The sequence below is a fragment of the Oncorhynchus masou genome, chromosome 11 (genome assembly GCF_036934945.1).
Source record: "Oncorhynchus masou masou isolate Uvic2021 chromosome 11, UVic_Omas_1.1, whole genome shotgun sequence".
In the NCBI taxonomy this organism is placed as follows: domain Eukaryota; kingdom Metazoa; phylum Chordata; class Actinopteri; order Salmoniformes; family Salmonidae; genus Oncorhynchus; species Oncorhynchus masou.
The window spans coordinates 54,089,717-54,106,571 of NC_088222.1; the positions used below are offsets into that span (position 1 = coordinate 54,089,717).

At 40.4% G+C, this 16,855-nt stretch overlaps 1 protein-coding gene across 1 annotated transcript; it reads right to left on the bottom strand.

The window, feature by feature from the left end:
• Window positions 1–374: 374 nt before the first annotated feature.
• Window positions 375–16,506, bottom strand: LOC135548839 (GTP-binding protein SAR1b). Its single transcript, XM_064978821.1, has 7 exons — window positions 16,353–16,506; window positions 4,862–4,937; window positions 4,003–4,122; window positions 2,873–2,938; window positions 2,654–2,757; window positions 2,217–2,348; window positions 375–1,923 (listed from the first exon to the last, which is right to left on the bottom strand). Exons 2-7 carry the CDS (start codon window positions 4,917–4,919, stop codon window positions 1,807–1,809), a joined length of 597 nt encoding a protein of 198 aa, XP_064834893.1. The 5' UTR covers window positions 4,920–4,937; window positions 16,353–16,506; the 3' UTR covers window positions 375–1,806.
• Window positions 16,507–16,855: the final 349 nt, after the last annotated feature.

Sequence of the window (16,855 nt, forward strand, 5' to 3'; positions counted from 1 at the left end):
GGAGTTGAGTTTGGACGCCGAAGTTGCTAGCAACAACAACGAGCCACCACCAGTCGATTCTTGTAAAAATAAATAAAAAAACTTACATGTACCTCTTTGTCATATACAAGTGCCCTCTTCCGCGTGCTTCTGAAATGTATACTTTTAATAACACATTTTAGCGAATACAACCACCAACCCCTTGTTGCTCGTACAACGTAGTGAGATTCAATTAGTTCCGGGATCCTTGGGACAGCCCCACCGTAAACCCTTACCTAGCCTAACCATTTAAATTGTCAACTTCCATTATGACAGCCCAGAAAACGAAGGTGTCATTTCTGGTGACAGTCAAGCGACCGAGCCACTCCAAAATAACTGTTGGTTACGGACCACTGTTAACCTGTTATTCATTGCAAACATTTATTACAATTTATGATGCAAACAGAGTCTCTCTCTTATCGGAACAGCTCATGGAATACGAGAGATTAAAGAGACGCAAAGGGACAGAACAAAACAAAATTATGCGCCATTCAATTATGGTTCTGAAGAAGAAAAAAACACGTTTTGAGATAAGCACTCAATTCTCAACATTGTAATTTGGCATTTCCACCCTCGTGTTGTACTTCTGTAGATGAACATTCAAAATCAAAGAACAAGGCATGCTTAATAGTTTTTTTTATATAAAGCACATTGATCAAGGAAACCGCTTATATAAAACAAATCTAAATCTTTCTTATAGGTTTTCATATGCCTATCCATTCCCACTCATGAACTATTCCTCATATCTTACTTGGTCAATATATTCATCCTGTTCGTGTCTGCTCAGGGAACTCATCAGTAAAATGGCTTTATAACATTGACAACTACTAGATGTTACATGAAACCAACCACTTTTTACTGCATGTTATTTTCAATCATTTAATTCACAGTTAAATATCTTTCTGATCTTGTCTGCTAGCTAACAATTTCAACTTCGAACCAGACTCAGAGATGGTTATATAGCCAATAGTTACTTTCCTTTTCCTTCTTCTGAATTAAAATGTACCTTCCCATTGTTGTCCATGGTCCTTTCTACTATCTTCTCACACCATGCATGAGGACCACGAGAGGTCTTGGAGCCTGGGAATAGTCATTGCAGTGTTGATGAAATGTGATCTTGAAATGCCATTAAGTGACATCTTAAGGAATTTAACTTTTCCCCCAATACATTAATGTAGATCAATGCAGGGCTCTGTATTGTAAGAGTATGACAGAGCCACAGAAGGGCGAGTACTGCGGTCTACATTTCTTTCTATGTTTACTGAAATAATGTAAAAAAATATATATAGGATGAAGAAACAAATGAATGAAACATGATTAAACACAAGTCACATCTGCATGTTTTCTTTCAAGTTTAAAAAAATATGTATTGTGACGTGTACAACTACTCAGCTCTGTCTCACTGCTCAAAATGTGTCGGAAGGGTACGGTGGGCCTATACCATTAGATGAATTTACAGATTTAGAGTTAGAATGCATTCTACCACACCAACAGATGTCACGGGGGAGGCGAAAAGACAGAAGAAACAAAATAGAAAAGATTCATCAGTTAGAATTTTTTTCAACGGTTCTGCAGAATCAATGCTATGTTAATTCTCTTAGAAAAAGAGAGTAAAGGAAGAAAAAGCCACACAAAAAAATGTTCCGGAGACCAATAAAAGTCTATTGGGTTCAAGTTGTACTGTTTTTTTCTGATAGTGGAGGCAGACTTTATAAACCAAACATGGGACTGAGTGTGGTGGTGGTAGAAGTGGGGAGTCTCCCTGTCGCGCCTCCTCCTGCCGGGGTTCTAGTCGATGTACTGGGAGAGCCAGCGGAAGCCCTCCCCGTAGCCCTGCCTCTTCAGCACGCTGCACATGAACAACTCCAGTGGTCTCGTGTTCAACTCCTTCATGGGAATGTTGCCCTGGAGACCAGACAAACAACATCAGGGAACATCATTCAAATGCATGGTTGTTCTAACCACCTGTGGCTCTGTTTTTGTTCTTCCTTTGTTTTAAAAATCATATCTATGTTAGAGGTAGGCTGTTCAACAGGATATTGCTTTGGTTACTGCTAGGGCCAAGAGTTCCCCAACATGACCTGACAGGGTGAAACTCTTGTGATTTGTTGTACAGTTCAGTAGTTGCACTGTGAGGAAAGAAAAGTGGGTGGCACAGTAGTATCAGTAGATGTGGGTTAGTGCAGTGATCTCCTCACCTTGCCCGTTGTCTGTCCATACAATCCAAACAGCTCACGCAGTCTCTCCTCGCTGATGGCTTCGTGTCTGTCAATCTTGTTGCCAAGGACCAGGATCGGCACGTTTCCAATGGTCTCATCTGTCATTAGTGCCTGTGTGTACCACAGGACGGAGATGTCTGGTTAGTCATCACATATCCACACCAAACATGTCATGATGTAAGACATGATCTACCCATGAAACTTTTAGCAGTTACGACTTTGGAAGCGGTAAAGAAACCATTCTTTTGTCGCACATATCCAAAGAAATCAGTACAAAACTGATGAACTGCTTATGAAAAGGCCATTTGTTTGGATAGAACATGTACGGTGGGTTTTTAAGTTGAAATCGTTTTCAGCCCCATTTATCTTATTCATGGGGCCTTTTCAATGTCGTTGTGAAATTCATGATTACGCACATCAAGTTCTGTTTTGGACTCGGCCAATCTCGGGATGTCCAAGCAATCCACAAGGAAGACGATGCCGTTGATGGCGGGGAGGTAGTTTTTCCACACTCTGCGAGCTGTTTGAAAACACGCACAAAGCAAAATAAATTAGTGCAGTACAGTTTTGCTGGGAACCACAAATGAACAGATCGACGTTCTCTCACACACAGACAGTCAGGCACACATACATACCTTGTGCATGGCCTCCAAGGTCAAAGGTGGTGAAGGTCATGCCAGCAATCGTCAGCTCTTCCGAGGCTGGTGGGTTAAATGGGTCATAGTTACATTGGAAAACTACTACACAAGCTCAGTCAACTGGGTAACCATCAAATAGGTAGGACAAGAGTAAAAGTAGCCAGCGCTAACTTTTTATGAACATCTGAGGGGCAGTGTTCATTTTGGCACTCTTTTGGATTTAGTCGTCTTAGTCATTGTCACATTTTTGTCATTTGAATTATGATTTGGTGTAGTTGTCAAAATGACGAAAACAGCGTGCCGTTTTTGTAAACTAAATGCCCTTTCATTTTAGTCACATTACATGTGTATTTTCCTCAATGACTGAGAGTAAACATAAATCACTGACGTCCATAGCCTTGTCCTACCAATATTGTTCTGCATAACATCAGATTCTCTTCCCAACAGCAGAAATATGACAAACATAAGAAAAATCTGGCCATGTAAATTCCTATTTTAGCCTACATAGATATTGCACATTACATACAAAACACACAGAGACAGACAAGAGAGAGGAGCAATCACCAGATGGCAAAGTATTGTGTGACTGGTTAGCTATGGGGAAGCAAGAGAGTCGCCTACGCAATGTGTCTAATCGGAGGCCGAGCGGAGCATGTCTGCCCATATTCAACGCTTGCTCCCCAGCCGATGTAGGTTGTGTCCTTCCCACCGCTGAACTGAACTGCGAAGCACATCTGTGCTGATAAAATCAAAAAAATTGTACTCATCACTGAAAAGCTCTTAATCTCTCGGGAAAACTTGTGTCCAGTCCACTTAGTAGTCAGATTTTAGTCACAGAGAAGTTAGTCTCGTCTCAGTCAACTGATAGGAACAAATCATTTTTCATTTATATTTGTCAGTCTAGTCAATTAGCACAAATTATTAAAAAAATATATATAAAAAAATAGGTGTTGAACAAATATTTGAGTCACTATTTTTGAATGAAATTATCACTGAGGAGAAGATCATACTTGGGATTGATTGTTGAACTATTAGGCCTGTTCATAAGCAACTGTCTGTTTCCTTAGCTCTCGATGGGTACGTTTATAGGAAAATTACACAAATGTGACTATAAAAGATTTACTCACTTGGATGTAAAGTTGGCACATGCTGTCCCAATCTGTCATCTTTGAGCATGTGCAGTAGCGTTGTCTTGCCAGCATTGTCCAGTCCAAGAAATACTAACTTGCCCGATTTCTTGTACAGTCCTAAAATATAATAAATGTATCAAACAAATATTTCAGAAATATTTTTGTACATTGAAAGTGAAGAAGCTGTGACTTCCTATCACCTTGCCTTGTCAATAATTGTTGACTTTCCTTTGCCTAACAATGTATTCACAATGAAACCAAATCATTGGAAACTCTTCTCAGCAACAAAATAAGTCAAAACTTGAAAGTGTTGAAGTAACAAGTTTAGACCTGCTGTCAGGTATGCATAACCTATAGTAAACAAGCTTTGTCATTTCTATCCGAGTGAGCTCTGAAGCAGAGCCGTCATCATTACTCCACACCACTGGAACATCAGCACTACCTGTTTAACAAGTTAAGCAGGAGTGTCACCACGCCTCTCGGGGATGAGAGCTAGCTAGTGTCACAGAAACTAGAGGGCTCTGGAGAGGGAGTCTAAAGCGAGCTGTAGCAGCAGCCTCGTTTGTGTTTCACTGTAGCTTGGCAGTGGGCACGCACACTGTCAAACACCTCGGCCTAGTCCTATACTACTCAAAATCAGTTACTACGTTCAACCACAAGAGGGACAAGATGGATTTATAGGAACGGCAGACAGTACCACACTCGTTGGCATTCTTTAGAACAGGTGGCGATTGGGAAAACCAAGAAATAAACAGAAAAGGTATCAGTACTGAGTAGCTTAAGAACCATCTTCCTATACAAGCCATTCAGAGGACAGTATTGAAAGTGTAATAGGTGAAGTTTAGATAGTACTTACCTAGAAACTGCAATACGCTACTGAAACCACTATAAATCCAATCAAATATGAAGGACATATCCGGAGCTGGTGTATCCTGTAAGACCGCAAGAACAGAGGCTATGAACAACAGGCATGCAAGAACAGAGGCTATGAACAACAGGCATGCAAGAACAGAGGCTATGAACAACAGGCATGCAAGAACAGAGGCTATGAACAACAGGCATGCAAGAACAGAGGCTATGAACAACAGGCATGCAAGAACAGAGGCTATGAACAACAGGCATGCAAGAACAGAGGCTATGAACAACAGGCATGCAAGAACAGAGGCTATGAACAACAGGCATGCAAGAACAGAGGCTATGAACAACAGGCATGCAAGAACAGAGGCTATGAACAACAGGCATGCAAGAACAGAGGCTATGAACAACAGGCATGCAAGAACAGAGGCTATGAACAACAGGCATGCAAGAACAGTACATGTTAAAACGTTTGATTAATTACTTGGCCCTGATCTTCCTTAGACACAAAAAATATTAAGATCTAGGCCTACTGGAAGCTAGAACACAAGAGCAGTTTCCCCAATCTCAAATAAGGAGCCATTTTAGATCAACAATAAAAAAAATAGTTGGTGCTTTCAAGACAACTGGGAACTCTGGAAAAATACAAGGTCAAATCATGACATCAGTGATCTTTGTCGGAAAGCTCCACAAAGAGGCCCGAGTTCCCGAGTTGGAATTCCGAGTTAGATAACCGTTAACTACTTCCCCCCCCAGTCTGAGCTTGTTTTATTCAGAGTTCCCAGTTGTCTTGAAAGCACTGAAGTTGGAAATCTCAGAGTTGTTTTGAATGCGGCATGACCCAACAGTGAAGAGATACAGCTATTAGTTATCCCGGATTCCAAAACTGTTGATCAACAATCTATCAGTCATGGGCACCTTCCTAATATTGAGTTGCGCCCCTTTTGCCCTCAGAACAGCCTCAAGTCATTGAGCATTGACACTACAAGGTGTCAAAAGCGTTACACAGGCATGCTGGCCCATGTTGACTCCAATGCGTCCCATAGTTGTCAAGTTCGCTAGATGTTCTTTGGATGGTGAACCATTCTTGATACACACGGAAAACTGTTGAGCTTGAAACCCAGCAGTGTTGCAGTTCATGATACGCACAAACCGGTGCGCCTGGCACCTACCACGTTCAAAAAGCACTTTAATCTTTGTCTTGCCCATTCAGTCTCTGAATGGCACACATACACTATCCGTATCTCAATTGTAACACAACTTAAAAATCCTTTAATCATCTGCTCCCCTTTATCTACACTGACTGAAGTGGATTTAACATGTGAAATTAATAAGCGATGATATCGTTCACCTTGTCAATCTGTCATGGAAAGAGCAGGTCTTCCGAATGTTTCGTATACTCAGTGTATAAGACACCATTATTATAATGTCTTTAAAATGTAACATATTACAGAAAGGGGGAGTGGCCATATACAGTTGAAATCGGAAGATTTAAATACACCTTAGCCAAATACATTTAAACTCAGTTTAAACTCTAGTAAAAATTCCCTGTCTAGGTAAGTTAGAAGCACCACTTTATTTTAAGAATGTGACATGTCAGAATAATAGGAGAGAATTATTTATTTCCAGCTTTAATTTCTTTCATCACATTCCCAGTGGGTCAGAAATTTACATACATTTAATTAGTATTTGGTAGCATTGCCTTTAAATGGTTTAACTGAGGTCAAACGTTTTGTGTTGCCTTCCACAAGCTTACCACAAAACGTTGGGTGAATTTTGGCCAATTCCTCCTGACAGAGCTGGTGAAACCGAGTCAGGTTTGTAGGCCTCCTTGCTCGCACACGCTTTTTCAGTTCTGCCCACAAATTTTCTATAGGATTGAGGTCAGGGCTTTGTGATGGCCACGCCAATACCTTAACTTTGTTGTCCTTAAGCCATTTTGCCACAACTTTGGAAGTCTGCTTGGGGTCATTGTCCATTTTGAAGGCCCATTTGCGACCAAGCTTTAACTTCCTGACTGATTTCTTGCTTCAATATATCCACATAATGTTCCTGCCTCTTGATGCCATCTACTTTGTGAAGTGCACCAGACCCTCCTGCAGCAAAGCACCCAAACAACATGATGCTGCCACCCCCATGCATCCCGGTTGGGATGTTATTCTTCAGTTTGCAAGCCTCCCCCTTTCTCCTCCAAACATAATGATGGTCATTATGGCCAAGTAGTTCTATTTGTGTTTCATCAGACCAGCGGACATTTCTCCAAAAAATATGTATCTTTGTCCCCATGTGCAGTTGCAAACCGTAGTATGGCTTTTTTTTAATGGCGGTTTTGGAGCAGTGGTTCTTTTCCTTGCTGAGCGGCCTTTCAGGTTATGTCGATATAAGACTTGTTTTACTGTGAATAGAGATACTTTTGTACCCGTTTCCTCCAGCACCTTCAACACGTCCTTTGCTGTTGTTCTGGGATTGATTTGCACTTTTCACATCAAAGTACGTTCATCTCTAGGAGGCAGAACGCGTCTCCTTCCTGAGCGGTATGACGGCTGCATGGTCCCATGGTGTTTATACTTGCATACTATTGTTTGTACAGATGAATGTGGTACTTTCAGACACTTGGAAATTACTCCCAAGGATGAACCAGACTTGTGGAGGGCTACAATGTTTTTTCTGATGTCTTGGCTGATTTCTTTTGATTTTCCCATGTCAAGCAAAGAGGCACTGAGTTTGAAGGTAGGCCTTGAAATACATCCACAGGTACACCTCCAATTGACTCAAATTACAGTGCCTTGCGAAAGTATTCGGCCCCCTTGAACTTTGCGACCTTTTGCCACATTTCAGGCTTCAAACATAAAGATATAAAACTGTATTTTTTTGTGAAGAATCAACAACAAGTGGGACACAATCATGAAGTGGAACGACATTTATTGGATATTTCAAACTTTTTTTAACAAATCAAAAACTGAAATTGGGCGTGCAAAATGATTCAGCCCCCCTAAGTTAATAGTTTGTAGCGCCACCTTTTGCTGCGATTACAGCTGTAAGTCGCTTGGGGCATGTCTCTATGAGTTTTGCACATCGAGAGACTGAAATTTTTTCCCATTCCTCCTTGCAAAACAGCTCGAGCTCTGAGGTTGGATGGAGAGCATTTGTGAACAGCAGTTTTCAGTTCTTTCCACAGATTCTCGGTTGGATTCAGGTCTGGACTTTGACTTGGCCATTCTAACACCTGGACATGTTTATTTTTGAACCATTCCATTGTAGATTTTTTAATGTTTTGGATCATTGTCTTGTTGGAAGACAAATCTCCGTCCCAGTCTCAGGTCTTTTGCAGACTCCATCAGGTTCTTCCAGAATGGTCCTGTATTTGGCTCCATCCATCTTCCCATCAAATTTAACCATCTTCCCTGTCCCTGCTGAAGAAAAGCAGGCCCAAACCATGATGCTGCCACCACCATGTTTGACAGTGGGGATGGTGTGTTCAGGGTGATGAGCTGTGTTGCTTTTACGCCAAACATAACGTTTTGCAATGTTGCCAAAAAGTTCAATTTTGGTTTCATCTGACCAGAGCACCTTCTTCCACATGTTTGGTGTGTCTCCCAGGTGGCTTGTGGCAAACTTTAAACGACACTTTTATGGATATCTTTAAGAAATGGCTTTCTTCTTGCCACTCTTCCATAAAGGCCAGATTTGTGCAATATACGACTGATTGTTGTCCTATGGACAGAGTCTCCCACCTCACCTGTAAATCTCTGCAGTTCATCCAGAGTGATCATGGGCCTCTTGGCTGCATCTCTGATCAGTCTTCTCCTTGTATGAGCTGAAAGTTTAGAGGGACGGCCAGGTCTTGGTAGATTTGCAGTGGTCTGATACTCCTTCCATTTCAATATTATCGCTTGCACAGTGCTCCTTGGGATGTTTAAGCTTGGGAAATATTTTTGTATCCAATTCCGGCTTTAAACTTCTTCACAACAGTATATCGGACCTGCCTGGTGTGTTCCTTGTTCTTCATGATGCTCTCTGCGCTTTTAACGGACCTCTGTGACTATCACAGTGCAGGTGCATTTATACGGAGACTTGATTACACATAGGTGGATTGTATTTATCATCATTAGTCATTTAGGTCAACATTGGATCATTCAGAGATCCTCACTGAATTTCTGGAGAGAGTTTGCTGCACTGAAAGGGGCTGAATAATTTTGCACGCCCAATTGTTCAGTTTTTGATTTGTTAAAAAAGTTTGAAATATCCAATAAATGTCGTTCCACTTCATGATTGTGTCCCACTTGTTGTTGATTCTTCACAAAAAAATACAGTTTTATATCTTTATGTTTGAAGCCTGAAATGTGGCAAAAGGTCGCAAAGTTCAAGGGGGCCGAATACTTTCGCAAGGCACTGTATGTCAATTAGCCTATCAGATGCCCAAGAATTTAATGTTAATTTCTCTAACATAAGATGCCTCCGTCAGTTTAGAGAATTTGTCAATCTGATCAACTGGCCTCAGACCACGCAAACCCAGGCCCTTTTGCAGGGAAAGACTCATTCTGATTGTCTGGGCTTGGCTCCCAAGTGGGTGGGTCTACGCCCTCTCATGCCCCTGCCCAGATGTAAAATCCATAGATTAGGACCTAATTAATTGAAAATTGTGTTTATATTTTTGTTCAGTATATAACTTGTATATTTAAAAAAATAAAGTATGTGGACACCTACTCATCCAACATCTCATTCCAAAACCATGGCATTATTATGGGGTTTGTCCCCCCCCCCCCCTTTGCTGCTATAACAACCCCCACTCTCCTGGGAAGGCTTTCCACTAGATGTTAGAACATTGCTGCAGGGACTTGCTTCCATCCAGCCACAAGAGCATTAGTGAGGTTGGGCAATTCGGCCTGGCTCGCAGTCGGTGTTCCAATTCATCCAAAAGGTATTTGATGGGAATGAGCTCAGGGCTCTGTGCTGGCCAGTCAAGTTATTCCACACAGATCGACAAACTATTTCTGTATGGACCTTGCTTTGTGCACGGGGCATTGTCATGCTGAAAGGGCAAAGGACCTTCCCCAAACGGTTACCACAAAGTGTCACATTAAGATTTCCTGTCACTGGAACTAAGGGGCCTAGACCGAACCATGGAAAACATCCCCAGATCATTATTCCTCCGCCACCAAACTTTACAGTTGGCACTATGGATTGGGACAGGTAGCTTTCTTCTGGCATCCGAACAAACCCAGATTTGTCAGTCAGACTGCCAGATAGAGGATGGCCATTGTTGCTCCTTGACGTTCCCACTCCACAATAATAGCACTTACATTTGACGGTGACAGCTCTAGCAGGGCACAAATTTGATGAACTGACTTTTTGGAAAGGTGGCATCCTATGCCACGTTGATAGTCACTGAACTCTTCAGTAAGGCCATTCTACTGTCAGCAACAGGTTTCATTCAAATAGCCAAATCCACTACTTTGAAGGGGTGTCCACATGAATGAAAACATACTTGCGTATAAAAGGCCTTTTACAAAAAGTCCCACGGTACCTAACATAAAAACTTTACGCATACAAGTTACCACACCCGGATTGCCAACTATGGAAATTCCTCGAGTTAGGTAAAATCAGCTTTTAATTTCCTTCACCTTATTTAAAATGTTCCTAAATTTGATGTTTCGGTGCATTTCAAAAAGATAACTGAGGACTTTATTATTGATGAATGTGTTTATGACCGTGTTGTTCTTTCTACTTGCATTTTGTATTTATATTTTGATGTGTGTATTTTCTGTCATTTATGTCATTCAGGCCTCATCCACAAGAGACCTTAGTGTCAGTATGACTCCCTGATAAACTAAAGGTTAAATAAAATATGGTATCTGAGTGAGTAACAAAATCTAAATCTGGAACCAGGGGAAGCATCAGTAACACAGGCAAAGTAATATGGCATAATTAGTCTATTAGCCTATATTTGTGCTTCCAAAAGTAGACTAACAACCATCCTAGAATCAAGGTCCTACAAGACTTTAGAATCCCTGCAATCCGAGTTCAACATGTGGGACACGGTGCGTGTCACATCGTCGCAAGAAGAGAGTCTCATCTGAAGGATTTAGCAACATGTGATAAGAACAATGACAATCAATGGCAACCCTCAGGAAGTATAATCTTGCTCCAGTGAGATTCAATGGACAGAAGTACAGTCAGTTCAGACCAATGTTCACAGTCTCTTTCCTAACAGCCAAGACACGTGCTCATGAACATGGCCTCAACGACACTGACTCAGAGCCTGATGATGTGGACCATGGGCCTCGTAAATGGATAATCCCAATCAGGTTTAGTTTGCCAACATTAGCCTATTGTACTTTCCATTAAAAAATACATGCAAGATACAAACCTAATGTTCTGCCATAATCATTCTCGCATGGAAAGGCTGCACAGGGAACCTTTTAAACTTAATATTTAACATTAACAATTTGACTAAACTAACAAACCAATGGCCATCTATGTGCATGCAGCTTCAGTAATACAAAATAAAATGCCATTCACAGTCAAAAGGTAGGCTCCCAACACCTCTACATAAATACCTCCAGTAAGCACTGAGCAGGAGATTTATATTTATATATTTTTTTTAAAGGTCAAAATGGACACACCTACTCAAGGGTTTTTATTTTTTACTAATTTTCCACATTGTACAATAATAGTGAAGACACCCTAACTATATAATAACATTGAATCATGTAGAAAGCAAAAAAAAGAAGTGTTAAATCAAAATATATTTGAGATTCTTCAAAGTAGCCACCCTTTGCCTTGATGACAGCTTTGCACACTCTTGGCAATTTCTCAACCAGCTTTATGAGGTAGTCACCTGGAATGCATTTCAGTTAACAGGTGTGCCTTGTTAAAAGTACATTTGTGGAATTTATTTACTTCTTATTGCGTTTGAGCCCTTCAGTTGTGTTGTGACACGGTAGCGGTGGTATACAGAACTGTTGGCTCAAACGCATAGTTTTGAAGTCTTCACTATTATTCCACAATGTAGAAAACAGTACAAAATAAAGAAAAACCCTTGAATGAGTAGGTGTCCAAACTTTTGACTGGTACTGTATACTTGAAATAAAAAGAGGCCTCAGTGGCCTGGCTGGCTGGCTGAGCTGATAATTTTACTGTGACTTTTGTCTCAGACTCAACTGTCTCCCCGTCTAGCGTGCACCACAATGCGCCCGGCAGGCTGGCTGACCTGTGACCAGTTATGCAACGTGCAAACAGCTCCAGGGCTAAAGTATATGGGAGCCAAAGGTCAAGACCATGCAAATACAACTGAACTACACATCAGCAGGAGCTCTCTCCCCTTTGCCCTGGCTGCTGCTGACACACTGTGGGTTGAAGGATGTGTGTGTGACGTGATCCAGTGGAAGCAAAAGATCTACTGGCAAAATGTCTGAATTGGAGTGCCTGTGTAAACACAGCCAAGTAAATACCCTACTCTAGAACAGTTTAGTAGGGAAGCCAGGATATTTGGTAGAGATGTACCACACCGGCTTCTAGTATTTTCCAACTATCAAAGCAAGAGAGCAGAGCCCTACGCTAAACAACCTCTGATTTAACATGATTACGTCAATGGATGCTCAAAAAAAAGTCACAGCAGTAGTCGTCATGGAGATAGTATTCTATGGTGTTATATGTTCAACTTCATTCTGTTAATTCCCCTGAACATCAGTCCTTTAAAACATGTAATTGATCAATCTCGGCCCAACAATAATATTTAGAATTTACAGCATCTAGCCTAGCCAAAAGAAAAATCAGAAGTAGTGACACCTCTGCAAAATGTTGTATGATATTTCAATATTAAGGCCAGAGGGCATTGAGGTGCAGGAACAGAAGTGTACTAAGATTATAGAAAAAAATATACTTCCAGTAGGACATCAGACTACCTGACAGATCTATTTGCCAGGCCAGCTGGCTTGTGTTCTCACCTTTTTCCTAGAGTCTCTTAAATAGCAGAATGTGTATTCAACTCAAACATAACCTACAGGTTATGACAGCTAGAGATAACTTACAAACACTAATCAATCAAGTCACTGTTTTCAGCTGAAAGCTTTCTATCCCTAACAGAAGTTGAGGTGAGAGCAGATTGCTCTAGAAAAGCCATAGCTACTATATACGTGGGGGAAAGAAAATACAATAAATAATTCCAGATTATAAAACAGGTTTTGGGATGCTGATTGCCATAACTCCAGCACAGAGTTATGGCACCACAATCTCAGCATTCTCCAGGTTCCATTTATCAATGCACACCCACTGTCCCAATGCCCAGCCAGTCAATGTATAACTTCATCTCCCCTGGAAAAAAGCATTGAGACAATATTTCTCTATGCTACTAGGCTAACATTTGGGTTATCTTAACCTTGCTGTCTGCTTCTCTGACCTGTGGAACAATGTTGCATTTTTTTTGACAGCTTCTCTGGCCAGGCAAATTCATTTATCAGGATAATTTTTTAAACTTTTATTTTACTAAGGCAAGTCAGTTAAGAACAAATTCTTTCTTACTTATAATAACAGCCTATCGGGGAACAGTGGGTTAACTTCCTTGTTCAGGGGCAGAATGACAGATTCTTACCTTGTCAGCTCAGGGATTCGATCTAGCAGCCTTTCGGGTTACTGGCCCAACGCTCTAACCACTAGGCTACCTGCCGCCCCAGACATATTTCATTATAAATAAACTAAAGCGCACATATCTTGCCGTCATTTCGGCTGCTTGAGGTGATTGTGTTAGCTTTAGTTGGCAAGCTAGCAAAGGAGAAGTAGCTAGTCTGCATAGCTACATGTTAATGATTTGTTTACTAAAAGAACAATTGCAAATACAATGGATAGAATGAACGACCAGCCCATAGATAATTTTCCTGACATAGTCAGCTAATGTGTGCGAGCGCATCCATGGGGCAGAAGTCAGCGTGTTGTGATTCTCGGTGGCTAGATTGCTAGCAAGAATGACAAGAAACTGCCATTTGGGGAATCATAAGTGGCTCGTTTCATTTCTTTCTTGATACCATGTCTTGTTTTGACAGATTTCATGTCAATGCTAATAGAGCCCAAATTCGCTAGCTAGCCAACTACTGTAAGTATTTATTTGAGAGGAAACAAGTGCTCATTGTGCAAATGTATTTATAGTTTCAATAAAATATTGGAGACCAAATATAGCTTACACGTTGTCAACAATCTAAGCCAACCCTGACTGTTTTGCGCGAGTCAGTTGTTGATAAACAACCAACCCGTCTATTTGGCTAGCAACTTGAGAATCTGTAAACTAACGAATGGCTTTTGCCCAGACTATTTTGTATGGTGGAAGGATAAAATAAAATGAATTTACTCAATATAATAATGTTTTTCATATTAACGATTTTCACCCTCCAGACATTATTTCCTAAAGGACTTAATGATGAAATGCCTATGCATGTAATGTTGTGAATTTCAACATGAATTATGTGCCTATTGAAGATTACTCTGTTTTTCGTACGACGACTCAATGACTTATGAAAACTTGCGATGTCCTCATTGTGGTTTTACAGACGTGTTTCATACGTCTTATTTATACACTTTTGTAATATAAATTAAATGCATATTGTTATACTTGGTAGCACTTATTCGTTTTTCCTTTGCCTCCAACCCCCTTCGATGTGTGGAACGGATGTGGGTGGGACTAGGTCTACATAAGGGTGCAAATTACAAAAAAATTCACAAAAGCTCTGACGGAGGCCGTGAGGCCGATACGTAAGCTTATTAAAGATCAGTGATACTATCAAGAGCAGTGTGCGGTTTCCTGTTTCCTTCATCGTATGGTGGAAGGATAAAATAAAACTAATATACTAATGTTTTTCATATAAACATAAAATCTTTGAACATGTTGGCAAGCGTTTTATAAAAGCAATAAGGCCCTGGAACACAGGAATTATCAAAAACAACACCCCCTCTAGGGGCTCTTTACACGGCCCTTGGCTTCACCTCAGGCCTAAAAACAGCCTTTAGTCAGGAGTTATTCACACGATAATTCCCATGTTCTCATGCCTTCATGCTTAAGTATAATCTGTATCAATCGAATATGAAATGCTTAACAGTCATGGTTATAATCAGAAGACAAAAGACAATTGCACAGTGTCAGACACTAAATATATTAATCTCAAATGCACACTAATTAATAGTAGTTGTCATTACATTGTTGATCTCACTCCTATCTAATCAATTAAATCATCATTTAGAAGTAGGGTGGGGGGTTCAATATATGGCCAATAGAATTCAACATGGAGGAGAATCTGGGGTTATTTGACTGATTTAGTTATTTCTAGTTTGGTGACTAACATTACTAGGAGAGGATATTTCTGTTAAGGTATCAACGTGTTAGACTTCAAATTAAAATACACATTTTGGCTAAAGGTAATTGGGTTCAACATTGCATAAGTACCGCGCACCTCACAAGGATTCACCAACTCACACACCTCAAAGGAATCTTATGTCACCAATACATCTTGAGTTTGATTTTATTGACTCCAAAAAAATAACATTTCAGCTCGAAGGTGATCATAGCTATCAGATTTTTACGGCCTATTGTGATGCTCCATTATACGCTACTGGATATGTCCTGTTTGAATGTAGGAGCTGTTTCATTATGAAAACGAATCCCTTTTTTGGTCAATGAAGTAAACCAACAATGTGTATACACCACCAGGTGTAAACACGTTTAGCCGAATCGAGAACGAAGATACTGTAGTATAGCCAAGTTAAGGTTGGTCGAAAGTTCTGTGTTATGCCGAACAGTTTACCAATGGTGTAACAGCATCACATTATCCAGTTACAATCCGCTAACTACCTGACATTAAGGCATTTGTTTAATTGATGGTTCAAAATCACCATGATGAATAATATAGCAACGACCACTATGACCAGTTGGCTAGCTAACGTTTGGAAGCAAAGCTAAAAGGATAGCGAGCTGTGAAAGTCACAAATTTTATTATTACGTTTAACTGGCAGCGGAGGAGGAGTTGGTTTTATTCTCATTTAGCTAACTGGTTAACATTAAAATCAAACGACAACGTTGACATACACACGTAAGTTGCCATAGTGATTGGTTGGCCCTCTAGCTAGCTAAGTGGATTTGAATTCATAGATACGTGTCATTTTCAAAGTTAGCTACAGACGTTAGCATGGAGCTAGTAGTGGGAGGGAGAAAACTAAAGTTAGCTGTATTAGCGTTAACAGCGAAGCGGTTTGTTACAACTAGAAAACATTTCTCAAGATAGTAAATCACATACTACTAATGGGCCTAATTTAAGGTTACCACATATTTCAAAATAAGACAAAACGTTAGCTAACTAACGTCAGCCGTAAACTATACACTTTGTTTTAGGCTTCCTGCTCAAATGACATTAGCGTGAAGCTAACGTTAACAAGCAGTGTTGCCGTACGTTCAAATAAACTCACTGGCGCAAACGACATATTTGAAATAATTAATGCGAAACACTTACCCGTTAGCTATCTAAGTGTATATCAATTGACTAAATATGTTTTCTCTTAAAATCATGAAAATCGGCCTTCTGGTGAAATGAGAGTCCGCAATTTGCGTCTTCCTCTATACCTTCGTGTTTTGTTACAGAGCCACGACACAGCAATGGCTGTCCTCAGACCTAGCCGCTTCCTGTTTATGTTTCACAATCATCTTTCCGGTAGGGGAACAACAATATTAATAAAGTTCGTGCTCTCCTGTAAATGAGAAGGTGTTAACATTTCAATACTCATGTTCATCAGGCCATATTGTACAAACAATCTGACGGGGCAGTTTGTATGTCCACATTTCTGATCTGAACAAGAACGACTTCCAGTCCAAAATATTAATCTCCAGCAAAAATCGCGCTGGAGATAAGTATTTATTAAAACGTTAAGCATTAGTCTGGTTTTATATAAACTCGTTTTATTTGTAAAAGCCAGTCTGTCACCGTGTATTGAACTGATCCCATGTTTTTGGACTCAA